At 42.7% G+C, this 18,663-nt stretch overlaps 1 protein-coding gene across 1 annotated transcript in view; it reads right to left on the reverse strand.

Annotated features, from left to right (window-relative positions):
- Positions 1-18,663, reverse strand: part of EHD3 (EH domain containing 3) — a 44,819-nt gene that overhangs the window by 16,724 nt on the left and 9,432 nt on the right. Inside the window, exon 4 of the mRNA XM_069955590.1 lies at positions 14,620-14,717. Within this exon, the coding sequence (XP_069811691.1) occupies positions 14,620-14,717 (98 nt within the window). The remainder of the gene's footprint in view (positions 1-14,619; positions 14,718-18,663) is intronic.

Below are 18,663 nucleotides of genomic sequence, written 5' to 3' on the forward strand. Positions count from 1 at the left end.
TAGAGCTCTCCCCACCCCCTCCCCAGCACTGCACCCCTCCCAGCAAGGAAGGGGGGGTCAGTTAACCCCTTCCTTGCTGGGATGGGTGCAGTCTGACATCAGTCTGGCCCCCAAGGGGTTAAGGGGGATGCAATACATCCTCCCTTAACCCCTTGGGGGCCAGACTGTAAGCAGCGATCTGTAAAGATGCTGCATACTGTAAGGAGCACAACACCGCTCACAATGATGGGTGTTGTACTCCTGTTTGTGTGTTTTTTGTGTGTTTCTCCCTTTTTGTTTTTCAGATATCGGTATCCTGTGGATTACGTCGGATTCCGTGGACTACGTCGATGACCAGCGTTTTTTTAATGTTTTTTTTAAATAAAATGGTCAATGAGGGGTGTGGGGGTGTTTTTATTTGAATAAAAAAAATTTTTCACTTGTGTCTTGTCTTTATTTCTTTACTTTATAGACTTAGTAGTGGAAGCCGTCTAATAGACGGAATCCATTACTAAGTTGGGGCCTAGTGTTAGCCGGTATAAAATGGCTAACACTAACCCCCTATTATTACCCCAGTACCCAATGCCACCAGGGGTACTGGGAAGAGCCGGGTGCCAGTGGACCCGGAGCGTCAAAATTGGCGCTCCTGGACCGGGCGGCAGCAGGCTGGTAAGATTTAGGCTGGGGAGGGCCTAAACCAATGGCTCTTCCCACCCTGGTGTTACCAGGCTGCTGTCGTTTGGTTTTTAACCCGGCTGGTTATAAAAATAGGGGGGACCCTATGCGTTTTTTTTAAATTATTTATTTATTTAAAAAAAAACGCATAGGGTCCCCCCTATTTTTATAACCAGCCGGGTTAAAAACCAAACGACAGCAGCCTGGTAACACCAGGGTGGGAAGAGCCATTGGTTTAGGCCCTCCCCAGCCTAAATCTTACCAGCCTGCTGCAGCCCGGTCCAGGAGCGCCAATTTTGACGCTCCTGGACCGCTGGCACCCGGCTCTTCCCAGTACCCCTGGTGGCATTGGGTACTGGGGTAATAATAGGGGGTTAGTGTTAGCCATTTTATACCGGCTAACACTAGGCCCCAACTTAGTAATGGATTCCTTCTATTAGACGGCTTCCACTACTAAGTCTATAAAGTAAAGAAATAAAGACAAGACACAAGTTAAAAAAAACTTTTATTCAAATAAAAACACCTCCACACCCCTCATTTACCATTTTATAAAAAAAAAAACATTAAAAAAACGCTGGTCATCGAAGTAGTCCACGGAATCCGACGTAATCCACAGGATACCGATATCTGAAAAACAAAAAGGGAGAAACACACAAAAAACACACAAACAGGAGCACAACACCCATCATTGTGAGCGGTGTTGTGCACCTTACAGTATGCAGCATCTTTACAGATCGCTGCTTACAGTCTGGCCCCCAAGGGGTTAAGGGAGGATGTATTGCATCCCCCTTAACCCCTTGGGGGCCAGACTGATGTCAGACTGCACCCATCCCAGCAAGGAAGGGGTTAACTGACCCCCCCTTCCTTGCTGGGAGGGGTGCAGTGCTGGGGAGGGGGTGGGGAGAGCTCTATACTCACCCCGATGTGTCCTCTTCGCTGGTCCGCAGCACAATGAAGTCACTGTGCTGCGGACCGGCTCATTATACGTGCGCTGAGCCGATCAGCCAATCAGCTGAGCGCACATATAATTCTAAATGTTTCTTCTAATAATGCTATTGTGATAACATAATTAGAAGAAACATTTGATGTTTTCATTAAAGTAAAGTGATGATTAGTACAGAAAGCTCTATTGCCGGCATATGAATTAACGGCTTATGGAGCTTCCTGTACTAATTAATATTTAATTAATAAAACACATTTTCGTTGAAATAAATTCAGTTTCGTTGGTCAATAATTTAATTCTAACGAATCCATCATTGTGCAATTAAATATACTGTCAAAAAATAAATATATAAATATACATTTATTTATATATCTATTTATTTTAACAGTATATTTAATTGCAAAATGATGGATTCGTTAGAATTAAATTATTGACCAACGAAAGGGACTTTATTACAAAGAGAATGTGTTTTATTAATTTAATATATTAACTATTAGAGGCATCGGCATTCGGCATCATTGCCGGCTATTTTTGAAGTACTCCGTACGGACCGCCTGTGAATCCACGGCCGCATTTCCAGCCGCAAACAATGGTCTTGTTCATTTTTTACGGGTCCGTTTACGATCGGGCCGTAGATTCATACATAGTGTGCACTGTGCAGCCGTATATCCTATACTTTCCAGCGTACGCATGAACCACCAAAAATACCGCCGCACAATTACAGCCGCAAATACAGCCGCACAGTTACATAGTCTGAACCTGGCCTAAATCTTTATGCTCCTGTATGACCATTATACTTATCAAAATACGCATCTTGAGCGAAGCCTGTGGCATGAAAATTGCAAAGGCCTGATATACATAAAACATATGGAGAATGCTGATAGCATATCCAAAAGAAGCTCTGTAGAGTAAAAATATGTCTAAAATTGCTAACTATTTTTTTTTTTTTTCTTGGAAAGAAGTTTTGAGCTTCAGAGTGAAATTTTCCAGGTTCTGATTGACATATTGGAAGGCTATTTAGTAGGTATGACAGTGTCTTCAAGTGTAGCCTAACAGCAAGATTTCATATATGTAAAGGAGCTGGCCCAGCTGGGTCACGGATGGCCGGTCTCAGAAAATATGATCTCGGCCAGAACTGCAGTACTGGCCAGATGATCTTTACCGCCGCTGAATTTAAATGCATCCGTGCGCGCCTGCATCAGAATTCCACACTGCACACAATGGAGTGTGCGGCCGGAGCTGCACACTTCATTGTGTGAACTTACAGGGTTTTCTGCGGCCGCTCTTGAATGAATAGCGGCAGCAGAAAACTGACATGTCAGTTTTTTGAGGGGCCGCTGGGGATCCCGGCTGGAGTGTATACTTTGTGTATATTCCCTCAGCCATCAGCACAACTTAAGTTCCGTACTAATCACGGCCGTTGCAACAACGGCCGGGATTACTACAGAACTTACATTGTGGGAACATAGCCTAAAAGGAATAAACTGTGTGAGTTACTATTTCAATGTAAAGAGCACCATGGCACTTTTACATTGCAGCAAATGCTCGGTAGTGGTTACAAAGCAGTTAATAGAATTAGATATTCATGCAGCAAAAAGCCGAATCCTTTGGTTTTTTTTTTAGTGCAAAAGCTCTTGTGCATTTCAATACCTCCGTAAAGGCATCTGCGCTGACCGCTATAACCACTGACATCTTGTGCTAGATGAGAGAATAAAACACACAAGAGAAAGACACATGAAACATGCAGGATAAAGGCAAACACACAGTCCCTGGAAAGGGAGAAGCTGAAAGGGAATCTGTCAGAAGGGATTCTCATTTCCCACTGCTGACAAAAGGAGACACATGGTACCTTTCATATATCTGTCTGTACTTCCAGAATGTAAAAAATACTTGTATTCCCTGTGCAAGTCAAAGAAGTGTTTCCAAGCCCTTAGGGTCTGTTCACACGTACAGACTCGCTGCGTATTTATCGCTGTGAGTTTCTCGCACATAAATTCACAGCGATACTGATTGCTATCAAGTCAATGTATGTGTATTCTTACTGCCTGTTTGGTGCGATTTTTGCGATTTTTACATGCGACTTTTGATTTTCACATCATTTATACAGGCAAGTTCAACACCACAAAAACGCAGCTACTTTTATGGGAGTTTGATGCGAGTTCTGTGCGAGTTTTACGCAGCGAGTCTGTACGTGTGAACAGACCGTTAAAGGGGTTATCCAGCACTACAAAAACATGGTCACTTTTGCACCACTCTTGTCTCCAGTTTGGTTGGGGTTTTAAAACTCAGTTCCTTTAAAGTAAATGGAGCTTAATTGCAAACCACACGAGTGATTGGTGCGTTTACACAGTGAGATTTATCTGACAGATTTTTGAAGCCAAAACCAGGAACAGACTATAAACAGAGATCAGATCATAAAGGAAAGACTGAGATTTCTTCTCTTCTCAAATCCATTACTGGCTTTGGCTTCCAAAATTTGTCAGATAAATCTGTCTGCAGGGGTGTAGCTAGAAATGGCTGGGCCCCATAGCAAACTTTTGATTGGGCGGGCCCCCCCCCCCCCCGACCACTAAACGGTCAAGTGAAGTCATAACTACATAACTGCTAGCTCTGGTCAGGAGTGCTTGCAGTTAAAGGGACATTTGCAAAACCCAGGAGACCAGCAGGGCCACCCGGTGCTGCAAATGATGACGGCTCAGGGGGCCCAGTGTATTGCAGGAGCAGGCCATGGGGCCCCCTGATGCGGCTATGGCTGCTATAGCGTAGTTACGCCCCTGTCTGTCTGTGTAAGCGCTCTATAAAGGAAAAGAGTAAGGGAAAAAGTGGCCATGTTTTTGTAGTGCTTGACAACCCCTCTAAAGTGCTCAGGGTTGTATCACCTACTTGCTCCACCTCCCATCCCTACTTGGGGCTCCAGCTGACTGTCAGTCAAGCAGTGATCGGGATAGGAAAGGGGAGCAAGTAGGTGTCACAATCTACAGCACTTAAAGGGGTAGTGCGGCGCTAAAAAGTTATTCACAGAATAACACACATTACAAAGTTATACAACTTTGTAATGTATGTTATGTCTGTGAATCGCCCCCTTCCCCGTGTCCCACCACCCCCGCCCGTGTACCCGGAAGTGTGTGGTGCATTATACATTACCTGATCCGTGTCGAGGCCATCCGCCATCTTGTGCCAAACGTCATCTTCGGACGGCTGAGGAGCTGATGACGCGGCTCAGTGATAGAAGCACAGTTGGATATATGGTATCACGGTACCATGTGTCTCCTTGTACTAATAGCTAACAGTGTCAGCAGTCTGGAACACCGCTGATAGAATCACTTTAAGGGTGGGTTCACATGTAGCGAATCACAGCAGAATTCACACAGCAGAGTTCCACAGCAAGTTCCGATGCAATTCCATGTACTGATATTTTGAATAGGTTTATATATTTGTTGCAGAATTTTCATTCTGCTGGGAGTATGTAAAGCGCCATCCCCCTTAACTCCCAGCAGCCTGGTGAATACTTTACCAGTCTGCATTCTGGCCTGCTCCTGTGGCTCCTGGCATCCTGCTCAGCCAATCAGTAGATGCGGCGGGACATCGCACGTAAGTGGGACGTCAGGGAGCCATGAGTCACAGAAGCAGGCCGGAGCACTGACCGGTAAAGTAGTCACCAGGCTGCAGTGGCTTAAAGTTTCACTGTCGTTTCATTTTTTTTTTTCCAGAAATTAATTAGCCAATTATTAGCCAAAAAAAATGCATTTTTATCATGAAAAAACTGTTTTCTTCATGACTTGCTTATGGAGAGGGGAGGGGTGAAAAGAGATGAGGCAAAACAGGACAAAAAAGAGCTAATCTACAGTTAATCATCCGGCTATCTCCTCTGACAGTCAGCACAGACCTCTGAACGCGCTGTCACCCACCTCTGCATTGTGTAATCCTTTGTACTCTGCTCTCTGCTGCCGACTAACTTCCTCCTTCCCCCCTCCCCTCTCTATAGATCAGACAGGGTTGTGTCTGATGCAACAAGTCACAATTTCCTGATATTTTGCAGTGAATGGAAAAGAGGAGGGGGGGGGGGGGCTGGGAAAAGGCTTTTTGAATGCAGATAATGGCATATTTGCCTAATAAACCAAACTACAAAGTTTCTTAAAATCACCTGGACTATTGATTTCTGCAAAAAAATAAAAATTTAATAAAAAATACGACAGTGACTCTTTAATGAGGCTTCACATACTCGCAGTGGAATGAAAATTCCGTTGTGAGTATGTAAACCTATTCAAAATGATAGCACCAGGAACCGGAGCTGATTCCGGTAGTGTGAACCCACCCTAAAGGCATGGGGCAGGTAAAAAAAAAATCCATTACAATTACAGATGAATGAACCTTTAAAATGTTGGTTTTCCGTTTATAATGGAATGGTAATTTTCTTGTAGCCTTGAGACTTATTCCCTTTTGTAAAGGAGAATGCGACTTTGTATTAGGAAATTCACACATATTTTCAAGGGTTCACTCATTGCCATAAAGCTCTGTTCACGCTGGCATTAAGGCTGCATGACACTGTGCCAGATACATATGATTAATGGCCCCCAGTGACTCATATTGGGGTGCGCAACAGTGGCCCAGAATTGCAACTGGTCAAAAATAAAGTATGAATTCGGTTAGTGCACAGGCGTCAATCCTGTAGTCTTCCAGCTGCTGCAGAACTACAATACCCATCATGTCTGAACAGCTAAAAGCTTTGGCATGATGGAAATTGTAATTTTGCAGCAGCTGGAGGCCACAGGTTTCACACCCCTGCATTAAAAGAAACTAGAAAAGTGCACACACCAACAATACAGGGAGGGATGGGGTGTATATAACAGAGATGCTGCAACATGTCAGACAATCTGTAAATGATTTGTGATTTATTCTTTGTTAAGACAAAAAAGGATCAAGGCAAGAAAATGGTGAGTTCAAGAAGAATACTTAAACTACATAAAGAGGTTGTCCAGGGTTATAAAAAACATATGGTTCTTTCAGATACAGCACCACTCTTGTCCTCAGTTTGGGTGTGGGTTTTGCAGCTCAGTTTCACTGAAATGAATGAAGCTGACCTGTAATACCACACACAACCTAATGGTACTTTTACACAGAGCGATAATTCGCCCGATCGCACGATTAACGATTTAGAATGAACAATGTTTTTTTCATAACAATCAGCGTTTACATAGAACGTTACACCGTACGGAAAAATCGTTTTGCGATCGCTTAAGCCTATCTCATACATAAGTGAAATCGTTGAAAGACTGTTTGCATGGAACGATCTGCAAATTTTTTGCGAACGATCAACGACGATTTGAGAAGTTGTTGAAAGATCAAAATAAACGATTTCAAACAAAAATAATCGCTCGTCGCTTGATCGTTTGCTGCGTTTACACGTACGATTATCGTTCGAATTTGACCGTTATCGTGCAAATTCGAACGATAAATAGTTCCGTGTAAAACCACCATAAGGCAGGGGTGGTGCTGTTTTTGCAAGAAAGCATCTGTGTTTTTTCTAATCTGGATAACTCCTTTTAAGGGAACCTATGATCATTTTATGCTCCATGTACCAGGTTGTCATATTGCACTGTGAGCAGAATGGCAACCATGTGAAGTAGTAGGAAGGTCCAGCACCGTTCTCCATAGTGGGCACAGTGCAACACTGGATGCCAAAGATCCAGCTTATTGCATCCAGTGTTCCCATCTGGGATGGCTCTGGATCACCAGACATAAGGGTGGGGGATCAGGGGATAGTGTATACCCTGGTACACTATATGGAAAGTACTGTCTAAACATGTACCTATGTATAAAGTACAGTATTTATATTTATACAGGACCCTTTAGGTACAAGTTTGAATCATTACACCCAGTATAAGACACTACGATTACAGGAGTAATATCAGTACTTTATAACTACCCTGTCAGTAGGGGGCACTATACCTAGCCAACATTTTCCCTTTACGCACAGCTTGCAGAATCAACAGGAGTTAAGACTTCAGAGGTAGCGGCCTGGTGACCCTGCAGTGCGGCTAGAGAAAGTAAACACAGCTGAATGCTCATCCATAATGCATCATGATCCGACTCCACTTCACGCTCCACGTCACGCCATCCAGTGCTAGGTCACCGGGAACCAGTGGAAAGTTACAGACTCCTGCCAATGCACTACAGTCCCCAGTCCAAAGAAAGCAGAACTCTGTCCAAAGATCACAAGGTCAAAAACAAAAGATCAAGAACGTTTTATTGTACTTTTCATAAAAGCAGAGCTCCACCTGTCCAGGATTCTTCACCACTGACATGAAAATACTAGAATTGTACTCAAGAGCTGCATTTAAAATTCTGCTGACACCATGTTATATCTCTGGCTGCATTACATTGCTTCTCACAGCTGGCCTCCATGGGTTCTTTCTACACAGCACTATGCTGTGCCTGGTATAATCACTACATCTACAATAATGCAATACAGCAGAGTGCAGCAAGACATGATAAGGTTCTCGAGGTTTCGAATTTTAAGTACGAAAATTCACATTGCAGAGTCACTACTGGAATCTCTGGATCCTATCAAACAATTCCCTTGATCTCAGCTTCCTGCACCTTTATTAGTAGGACATGATAGGTTAGAAGTAAAATATAGTCATGTTTTTCTTCCTCAACTTGTTACACTCCAGCTGTTGCAAAACTAAAACTGACAGCTTTTGCATGATGAGAGTTGTAGTTTCACAACATGGAAATGGTGTTAGATGCAGGATCTCACTCTACAGGTAGGGCACAATGGGTTCAGGTGCAGTACTAGAGCCTGTGGACAATGGGAGTTGTACATAGCTCCCAACTTTTTGGGCGGCCTAAGAGGGACACTTGTGGTTCACTCTAAGAAAATTTTACAGACATTTCTATAGTTTTTAATGCAAAGAGGCATTTACACATGCAGGATCTGCAGAAGACCCTGTATGACTGCATCCTTATGTCCCGTTCACACATCAGTAACCTTGTCTGTAATTGTAGATCTGTAACTGCGGAAACGATTATACATGTGTTTTTAGTAGCTGTCTGCATTTGCATGGACCACACCATGGGGACTGTCCCTCCAAATGAGGGACACTTGGGAGGTATGATTGTAGTCCTACAACAGCTGGGGACATCAGGTTAGGTGTAGTATCTCAGCTTAGAGGATTCTATAGGGCGGAAATCCACTACAATTACAGGCTCAGGGTTATAGCAATGATCCAGCTCCGACATGTAGTAACATAGATGAAGATTTCTTAATCACTGAGGTGTAACAGGAAAGTGATATTTCCAGAGACAAGGACTGTCCGGGGAATCCAACGCACAAGGGCGTTCTGATGGTGACCATGACTAATATCCTGGAGCCCAGAATTACCGAACTGCTAATATACTGTAATAAAGAAATTCCATAAAATCCCAGGTGCTATATATTATAATACTGTAATAGATCTGGATTATCAGTAACAAAAAGCACATAATACTCAGTGTATGAATATTATGAGGACACATTTAGTCATGCTGGTGAACACATACAGAACAGCAATGGTGAATGGTGTTCCTGTCCTATGACATGGTATTCTGGATAGTAGCCCACTATCAATTTTCACTGACCAAACACTACAGACGGGGCTTAATCAATATACAGCCATGGCAGGCCTTAGGGATATGGCTAGGCCTCTGGTTGTCATGGTAACCCATTAGCCCTCTATGATCACAAGTGCAAATAGGGGGAGGAAGACCTTCTTCCACCGACAAACCGCAGTCACTATTATCCTGGCATCTACAAGGATAAGCAGGATTCATGTCGTATCAAATCCCAGATGTTGTTGCTGCTGCTATCGTCTGTGTATTATGGACAACAGCAGCTGTTGATAGTGGGGTACAACGTCTGCTTCCACACTGCACATTTAGGGAATGGCTTGGGTTAGGTTCATACCACATCACTGATATACAAATTATGCAAACCATATACCATGGCATTCCTATTTAGGCTGGGTTCACATTGCATTTTTGCAGTTTAACGTATATGTTTAATGAAAAAAATAAATGCAACTGTGTGCAATCTGTTTTGATCCATTTTTTCCACTAACTTCCGTTATAAAAAAAAACAAAAAACAGATGACGATTTTTGTGTAAGTTCAAAGTAACTATTTAAAAATGGATAGGTTAAACAGATTGCAAATATGCAGTGTGAACCCTGCCTTACTTTAGTAGCCACACGTCCGACCGCAAAACAGACCAAACATAATCACTAGAACTACAAACAGCCCTTTGAATTAAATGGGCCCCCGATGTAGATGCACTCCAGTATACGTCACCTTATCTGTTTGTCAACCCAAAGGGAAACTATCAGCAGGTTAGACAAATCTAACCTGACAATATGTACTTATTGCACAGGAGACACCAAAGAGGAAGATATGTGTCTTACCTCTCTTCTCTGCGCCGTTCCCCTGTATTCCACCACACGATTATCGTTTGCATAATCGTTAACGATTAACGATCTCAAACGACCGCTATTGCGAAAGACCTGAAAATGTTACTTATGATTGTAATTGCGATCGTTTTTCTTCGCTATTTATTTTCGTATCTATTGCAAACGACCGAACGATGTCTTATTCAATGCGAACAATTTGCGAACGTTTTACGAACGTCTTTTGCTCCACAATCTGGTGAGACTGTTAGGAGCACTGGGCCACCTGTTAGGAGCCCCTATAGTGCCGATCCACCCCTAGCCGGCTGCCCCCCTTCTAATGATAATGAATGGACTGGGCCAGCCTAGGGTGGGCTAAATCAGTGCTTTGGGGGGTGGGCAGTGCTCCTACTGTCTCACCAGACTGTGGAGCAAAAAACGAACTGCGCCGGAATGGTGCTGAGGAGGAAGGTAAGAGACATACCTTCCGCTTTGGTGTCTCCTGTGCAGTAGGGACATATCAGCAGCTTACATGCATCTAACCTGCTGATAGTTCCCCTTTAGGGACCTATTATCAGTATAAACAGACTAATAATTGCCCTGTGTAATAGATATAGAGATCAGCACAAATAAAAAAAAAAAAAATCAGCGACATTTGATTAACGTAAAGTGATTTAAATAAGCACTGATCAATGAGATTGGCACTTGTTTACCAAGCTGCCCAGCCTGTCTAATACATCTCAGGTACACCAAGGGTACATTCACACGCACGGATCTGCAACGGATTCAAATAGATTGACAAACATGGTAGGGCACATCCACAGAAGGAAATCTGCAGCGGGTACAATAAAAGTAGGTATGAATTTACTCTTAATAACTGAAATTCCATAGCTCAGTCATATACTGTAATTTTAAACCGGAAACAGAATTATCAAATGTTCCATAAGGTTCTAGTTTCAGATAGAAAAAGAGTGGTTACACTATAAACTAAAAGATTACACTATAAGTCTCAGAATGGTGCACTCCTGGAAATATTTATCAGCCATACTCAAAAGTGATCGCATCGCCGAGCTAACCGCAGGGTCAGGGGTATGTATGACCAGGTCACATGGCGGAGAGGTATGAATGGAGAGTCATGGCTCCTACTTATCACACAGAGATGCTGAATGCCACTGCGGCTCTAATGAAAGTCCAAGGGCGGCCATAAAGTATACAGACCAGACTAGAAAAACTGTATCACTTCAGTGTTGCATATAGACTTGTTTATATGTAACATGTTACTGGAGGTCTGCAACTTTTCTATGTGTTTGTGCAAAAACTGCAAACATGGCACAAAAATGTGACTTTTTTGACACAAGCACTGATAAATTAGTGTTCGGAGTGAGCTCTTAGGCTTTGTTCCCCTCCACTCTAAACATATCTGCTGGTTGTGTATAGACCAATATGCGGTGGAGTACCCCTATATACAAACACATAAAGGACAATGCACATCTCTGTAGGCCGGATGTACAGAATTTTCCATGATCTCATTTTGCTTCTTGTTTTAGATAATTAAGTGTCATCAGATGACGGTAATAATGACCAGCAGGGTCAACACGAGCCTTGTCTGCCATGCAGGGGATCCGTCATCATGTGCTGATCCTTCCTGAAGCAGGAGACTATTTCTGTGTATAGTGGAGGCAGACCGCAGCTGGTGCTTCATATTTCTGTGCCATTTTTTCAGTATTTTACCAGCTGATGCCTGCTGTTATTATTGTGCCTTTTTTATTGCTGATCTTGGTACATGGTATGCAATAAATTGCTGTTTGGATACTTTGGATACTGCAGGACTTTGCATTGCAAGTGCATATTGCCCGCATTGGGGATTGAAGCAGTTCTGGCGTGCATCCATTTAATCTACTGTGGAGTACTGAGATATACTGTTGAGTACTGTTGGGCTTTGTTTTATTGGATTATATACAGTATCCAGTAAATAACAGGCTATACTAAAAAATATATAAAATATATAAAAATAAATAAATAAAATCTTCCACTCAGAGTAGCAATCCTTGAAGCACTGAATATTTTTTGCGCAGTCAGGACTTTTTCACACTTGATATACGGAAACAGGCAGTGACAATGATAGTGACCCCTATTACCCCTGGGGGCCCTTCACATCCTTTTAACAAGTCAATGTCGGTCAGGTCGGCCGTGTCTTCAGGAAGGGAGGATGGAGGTTGTAGTTTGTAGCTTCATGATAAATTAGCTGCTAGAACGTCGCCCGTTTTGTCCAAGACAAACAATTGGTCTTGTTAAGGCTTCAGTCCACCAGATAACACTTTGCATTGGTCATAGCTGTATGTGAGCCAATAAATATTGTCTGGTGATACTGACATTGTATTCCAACAATACCCCGGGTAAATCTGCCAGGTGCCCTGCATCATGACCCCACACTCACACATTTATTTAGCAGTCTGTATTTCTTTAGGTGGTCTGGGCTCTGTATTTCCGCTGGGGTCTGTGTGAGCTGGGGGGGGGGGCTCTGTCATTTAAATGTCATAGTTTGGGGCCATTCTTTATTTAAATACATAGTCAAACAAATAAACAAAGAAATAATAAGCGCAAATATAGTCCATTGGTCAGTAACCAGTCCCACGGCTTGGTGCTCAGGAACTTAAAGGGGTACAAAAACTTTTTTTTATATCAACTGGAAACTGTATTATACCAGTAGCTTTGGGGTAGTGAATATGAATGGTACATACTGATGGGCCTGGGCACTGAGTATAACACTGTTTTCCCATCAACTAGTGTCATAAAGTTATACAGATTTGTAAATTACTTCTATTTAAAAACCTATTTAAAAAGTGGTGTAATCTTTCCAGTCTGACACATCTGTCCATGACAGGAGAGGTTTTCTATGGGGATTTGCTACTGCTGTGGACAGAGGTGGCAGCAGAGAGGACTAAGACTGGAAAGAATACATCACTTACTTCAGGACATACAGCAGCTGATAAGTACTGGAAGACTTGAGATTTTTTAAATAGAGGTAATTTACAAATCTGTATAACCTTATGATACTAGCTGATCAGAAAACAGTGATATACACAGTGCCCAGGCCCAGCGTATGTACCATTCATATTCACTACCCCAAAGCTACTGGTATAATACAGTTTCCCAGTAGATGCCTATATTTGCTATGACTCTCAGTGATTTCAGCTGCTCTCACTGTGGTTACAGCAGTCAGGGCTGGAAGAATCCAGAATAAAAAGGAGGGATCATCATCATCAAATACCGCAGTGTATACGGTATACAGGAGCCCTGAATGGCAAAACTGAATGCGCTATCAGTCTCCACTGGCCAGATGTTGGGTCCTGGGGTTACTACAGGATACGAGTGTTGTTGCCAGGCCTGGTGCCAGCTCCTGCCGCCTGGATTACATCACAGTGGCCGTCTCCCTGTTTAATAACTGCAGCGCTGGCAGCTGCAGATAACATGAGCACAAAGTACAAAGTGCAGGAAACACCAGGGGGAGATCATGTGGATGGTATTGGAGCGTCAGAGGGAGCCCCAAAATTACAGGAGGCCCTTATGTGCATGAGGTGTAAAAGACATTGATTTGTCTACAGTTATCTTGTTTGGAAAAGACTTTTTAAAGAACAGTCACACCTCACGAGGACCAGAACAAATGTTTTTTTTTTTCCATTTTCCATTGTTTTTGTTTCACTTTACAGGTTGTACTTTATATAGGTGTCATATTATGGTATATACACATTAGTATTTCATTAATATAATTTCAAAGTTAGCTATATATGTATAAACCATATTATTTCTTGGTTTGGGATTTATAGTTAAATATGTATCTTTGCAGTAAATGCACTGTATTATGTTTTTAACATTGCTTTTTTTATTTTATTGTATTTTTTTATAACAAATTTTTGAATCACTTACATGAAGAGCCTATCGGTTCCATCAGGGCAAGACTGTCTCTTAGGGTCCTATTACACGAAGGGATAATTGGCCGATTGGCCTGATTCAGCGGATTATCGCTTTGTGTAATAGGGCCCTAAGAAATGATCAGCTGATTGTTTCTTTAGGTCCAGACCTAAAATCATCAGGCGCGCATCCCTGCGTGTAATAGTGATGTGCGGACGATGGCTAACAATTGAATAAACTGTTCATTCATTACATCTCCATGCTCCCAGTCTCCTCCTGCCCTCTGCTTGCTTCCGGGCACCACGTGTGGCAGCTTCTCTGAGCTGACAGGCCACTATGCCAATCACTGGCCAAGACCGACACAGCCTGTAATTGGCTGAGCAGCCTGTCAGCTCAAAGAAGCTGCAGCACACGGTGCCGGGAAGCAAGCAGGGGCAGGAAAAGACCTACTCTCTTCTATACAGATTACAGAGGGAATGTCAAGCATAGGACGCCCCTATAACGTCAATTTCCATGCTGCTTGCATGCTGCCATCAATTCTATTCTGCATGAACCACAAGTCATCTGGGTGGTCCCTGGTGACTTCTCCCCACCCCACCAGCCTTAATTGATAGCTCCTTCCCTATGCAGCAAGAAGAGATCACGTTATAGCATAGGCCCCGTGTACACACACACAGCACCAGACCCTCACCTCGACTGATCCTCTGCTTCTCTCCAGACAGGATCCCCGGGGTGTCGATGACGCTGATGCTCTCCAGGACAGGATTAGGTAACTGTGCACACACAAACCTGCAAAATACAGGATATAAATTTGTTTACTGTAATCTGAGAATCACTGCAGTGCAGAGTATTTCAGTAATGCAGTGTGATGGGATTGAAGGGGAGAGTAACACATGTCCATTAATGTGATCTTAGTGAGTGCAAAGCTGCATGTGAAAGGGCAGTGTATTATGTAATGGGAGAGGTTACATAATGAGCTATACTATAGAAGGAGCAGTCCCATAGGGGTGTGCTGATTGCAGAAGACTATTTTACTACTAAAAGTAACTGAATGGAAGGAGGAGCCCCCAGCAGAACAAAGTATTTAAGGAGTATATTGAGGGACAATGACCTGTCTATTCTTAAGAGGTTAGTTATGTTACATGCTGTATTGTATCCTATAATATTGTCAGGACAGTGCGTAATGCTCCAACAAACTAGAAATCTAGTGGTTGATTATGGATCTTGCTTGAACTTGCGGATTATGGATCTTGTTGGAACTTGCATGAATAGAATGATATGTTTATAATGGGAGAGTACTATTAGAAGAAGCCGCCATAGAACAAGTCACAGGTCGGCTCCTTGGCAGATACTGCGCTTTCCTGGGGCCGCTGTGTTTGTGAAAGATTTTCACTGCATCTCCAAGTGCAAGACTGTAACCTGTAAACTAAGGGCTCTATTTCACGGGACGATTATCGTTCGAATTATCGTTACATCGTTCGGATCTAAACAATAATCCTTCAGTTGAATAGCAGTCAACGATTAAACGACGAACGAGAAATTGTTGATCGTTTAATAAGCTGGACCTATTTTTATCGTTGTTCGTTCGCAAATCGATCGCATTAAATAAGACATCGTTCGGTCGTTCGCAGTAACAACAAACGCAATAGCAACGACAAGACGACCGCAAGAACGATCGCAAGTAACGATTATAGTTCCATGTAAATGGGTGAACGATTTTAGGCCGTTCACAATAAAGGTCGTTTGAAATCGTTTATCGTTAACGATTATGCAAACTATAATCGTCCCGTGGAATAGGGGCCTAACACTTGGAGTGCGATGTGGCCCTAAAGTGTCACTGTCGTTATAACTTTAAAAATCTAAATCAGCACTAGATGTGATATAAAGCAAGTTTGCAATTTACATTCATTATTTATTTTTTAGTTATTATGGAAAACACTGCACTTTCTGTTTTCTAACTTTTTTTATTCCCCAAAAACAGGAAACAGTCAGAAAACAGGAAGTCCTGTGTATCTCAGGCCATCTGAGCACTCACAGAGAAGGCAGTCATGTGACTGATGGACACATTGAGCCGTGACTTTCTGTACTGGCCGGAACTCCGGTGTTTAGTCTTTTTTTTTCAACCAGCACAAGTCAGAAAATCTGCCTTCTGGTAAGTTCAGCTTTGCTTTACAGCATGATAACAACAACGAATGTACATTGCAAACTTGCTTTATTTCACATCTATTGATTTAGATTTCTAAATTTATAACGACAGTGACACTTTAAAGGAGTTATCCAGGATTTAAAAAAAAAAAAAAAAACATAGAAGAGATTTTTTTAATAGAAGTAAATTACAAATCTGACACTTTCTGGCACCAGTTTATTCGAAAGATTTTTTTTGTGAACTACCCCTTTAAGAGCTGATTCATGAGGCAAAATGGATGACCCATCCTTAAATAACCACCCTGCTCATTCCACACGTTCCATCACCGCCATTACTGAAAATTTCATTAGAGCTTTCATCATAAACATTCCTGTCATGTCACCGAGATATGGGCTATATGTGCAGCCTTTAAACCTGACCTTACACCTCTCTGTATTATCCGTGACAATTCACACCTCAGTCTCTCCCCACATTCCTCATATTCCTACAGAGAGGTGCGCAGCATACTCCACAGACACATTACGCTAAAGAGGGTCTCTGGGTAACGTTATATATTACAAAAATGTGATTATTAAAGCCACTCAATGTCATAGAGGGACTGTTCCTATGAATACACTGCCTAGGAAAGCACAGTCTTGACAACCACAAGTTTCTAAAAGCAGAATTGTGGCACATAAGGGGCAAAAAGGCTTTGCAAGACTGTTTCTCTAACATTAACCCATAAAGACTTTATACAGAGCTCCCCTTTAAGAAAACATTTAAAGTGTCGCTGCCATTATAACTTTCTAAATAAATAGTGGAAGTGATATAAAGCAAGTTGCAATTTACATTCATAATTTTTTTTTATAGTTATCATGGAAAACACGGCACTTCCTGTTTTCTGACTTTTTTTTTCCCTCAAAAAACAGGAAACAGTCAGAAACCAGGAAGTGCTGTGTATCCCAGGCCATCTAAGCGCTCAAAGAGAGAAGGCAGTCACGTGACTGATGGAGACATTGAGCCCTGACTCTCTGTTCAGGCCGGAATTCCTGTCTAAAAAAATCTGCCTTCAGGAGACTGGACCTGGATTTCTGGTAAAGACAGCTTTGTTTTACAGCATGATAACAACAAAAATAATGAATGTATATTGCAAACTTGCAAGCTTTATTTATATGACATCTACTGTTGATTTAGATTGAAAGTTATAACGACAGTGACACTTTAAAGATGATTGGACAGTCTAGACAGTCTTATCGTGGCAACTTATTGCCCCCAGTATGGATTACCTATAGGAAAGTAATAAAATGGTTATTCCTTGTGCAGGGCTGTGGGGGCGGAGAAAGACACAGAGATCCTCTCATTGGTGTCATGCTCCGCCCCCTAGGAGCTGTGTGGGATAACAGTGTATGAGCGTTTTTTAAAATCTAGGAATGATGCAAAGTGAAGTGGTATGTGATATACATATAAATACAGACAGCCAAGGCTATAGGACTAGCTAGTATGAGGCAGTTTCTTACCTTCTAGAAAACTACTAATATGTATATTTATTGCTTAGAAATAAGTATTTTCAATTAGAGCCAGGGATTTTAAAGGAATATTTGAATGATTATATATAGGTCATGTATGGCGGCTCTGCTGCATGCCCAGGACGTGCCATGGCGGCTCTGCTGCATGCCCAGGACGTGCCATGGCGGCTCTGCTGCATGCCCAGGACGTGCCATGGCGGCTCTGCTGCATGCCCAGGACGTGCCATGGCGGCTCTGCTGCATGCCCAGGACGTGCCATGGCGGCTCTGCTGCATGCCCAGGACGTGCCATGGCGGCTCTGCTGCATGCCCAGGACGTGCCATGGCGGCTCTGCTGCATGCCCAGGACGTGCCATGGCGGCTCTGCTGCATGCCCAGGACGTGCCATGGCGACTCTGCTGTGTGCCACGCTCACTGAATGAGGATCTGCATATCTTCCTAGCAATATTTCCTTAAAACAAACAGGATAAGGAGGATCTGGTTTCTGCCTGCCATCCGCAGTCTCTGGAGCATTGCTTCCCTCACACTGTAATCTCAATGTTTTTTACAACATGTCTTAGAGGGCTCGGTTACAGTACAAGCAGCCCCCGGGGAACATAGATTTTGCTTTTAAGCTCTCAGCTAGTCATTGGGCACAGCGTGGAGTTTCTGGCAGCGCATTACTGCAGGGTGTGAACACTTTTGGATACAGAGAACAGATGCTGGTGGTTATCTGTAACTCTTGATAACTCTCGTCTGACAGATCGGACCATTAGTCTGAGAACTGTGTGAGTCCCTGTTAACACCTGTCAAACTGAACTTTTTTTTTTTTTGTGTGCAAATTCTGGGCTGAATTTTTCATCAATCCAACAAAGATTTACATAACATGCATGTGAGTTCTCAAAACCATATATAACGGTGTGTTTAACAGTGATCCATCTCCTGGCCTGGTTCATGGACTTCTGTTATCGTATACTGGGGGCATGGGGTGCGGGAACAGCTCAGGGCCAAAAAAAAAAAAAAATGGTTTGTTGTTTGGATTTATTTTATGTTAAATGCAACAGGACCGGGGGTTTACTATAGAGAATAGTTATGTTAGGTATTGT

Source organism: Dendropsophus ebraccatus, chromosome 15 (genome assembly GCF_027789765.1).
Source record: "Dendropsophus ebraccatus isolate aDenEbr1 chromosome 15, aDenEbr1.pat, whole genome shotgun sequence".
NCBI classification, from domain to species: Eukaryota; Metazoa; Chordata; class Amphibia; order Anura; family Hylidae; genus Dendropsophus; species Dendropsophus ebraccatus.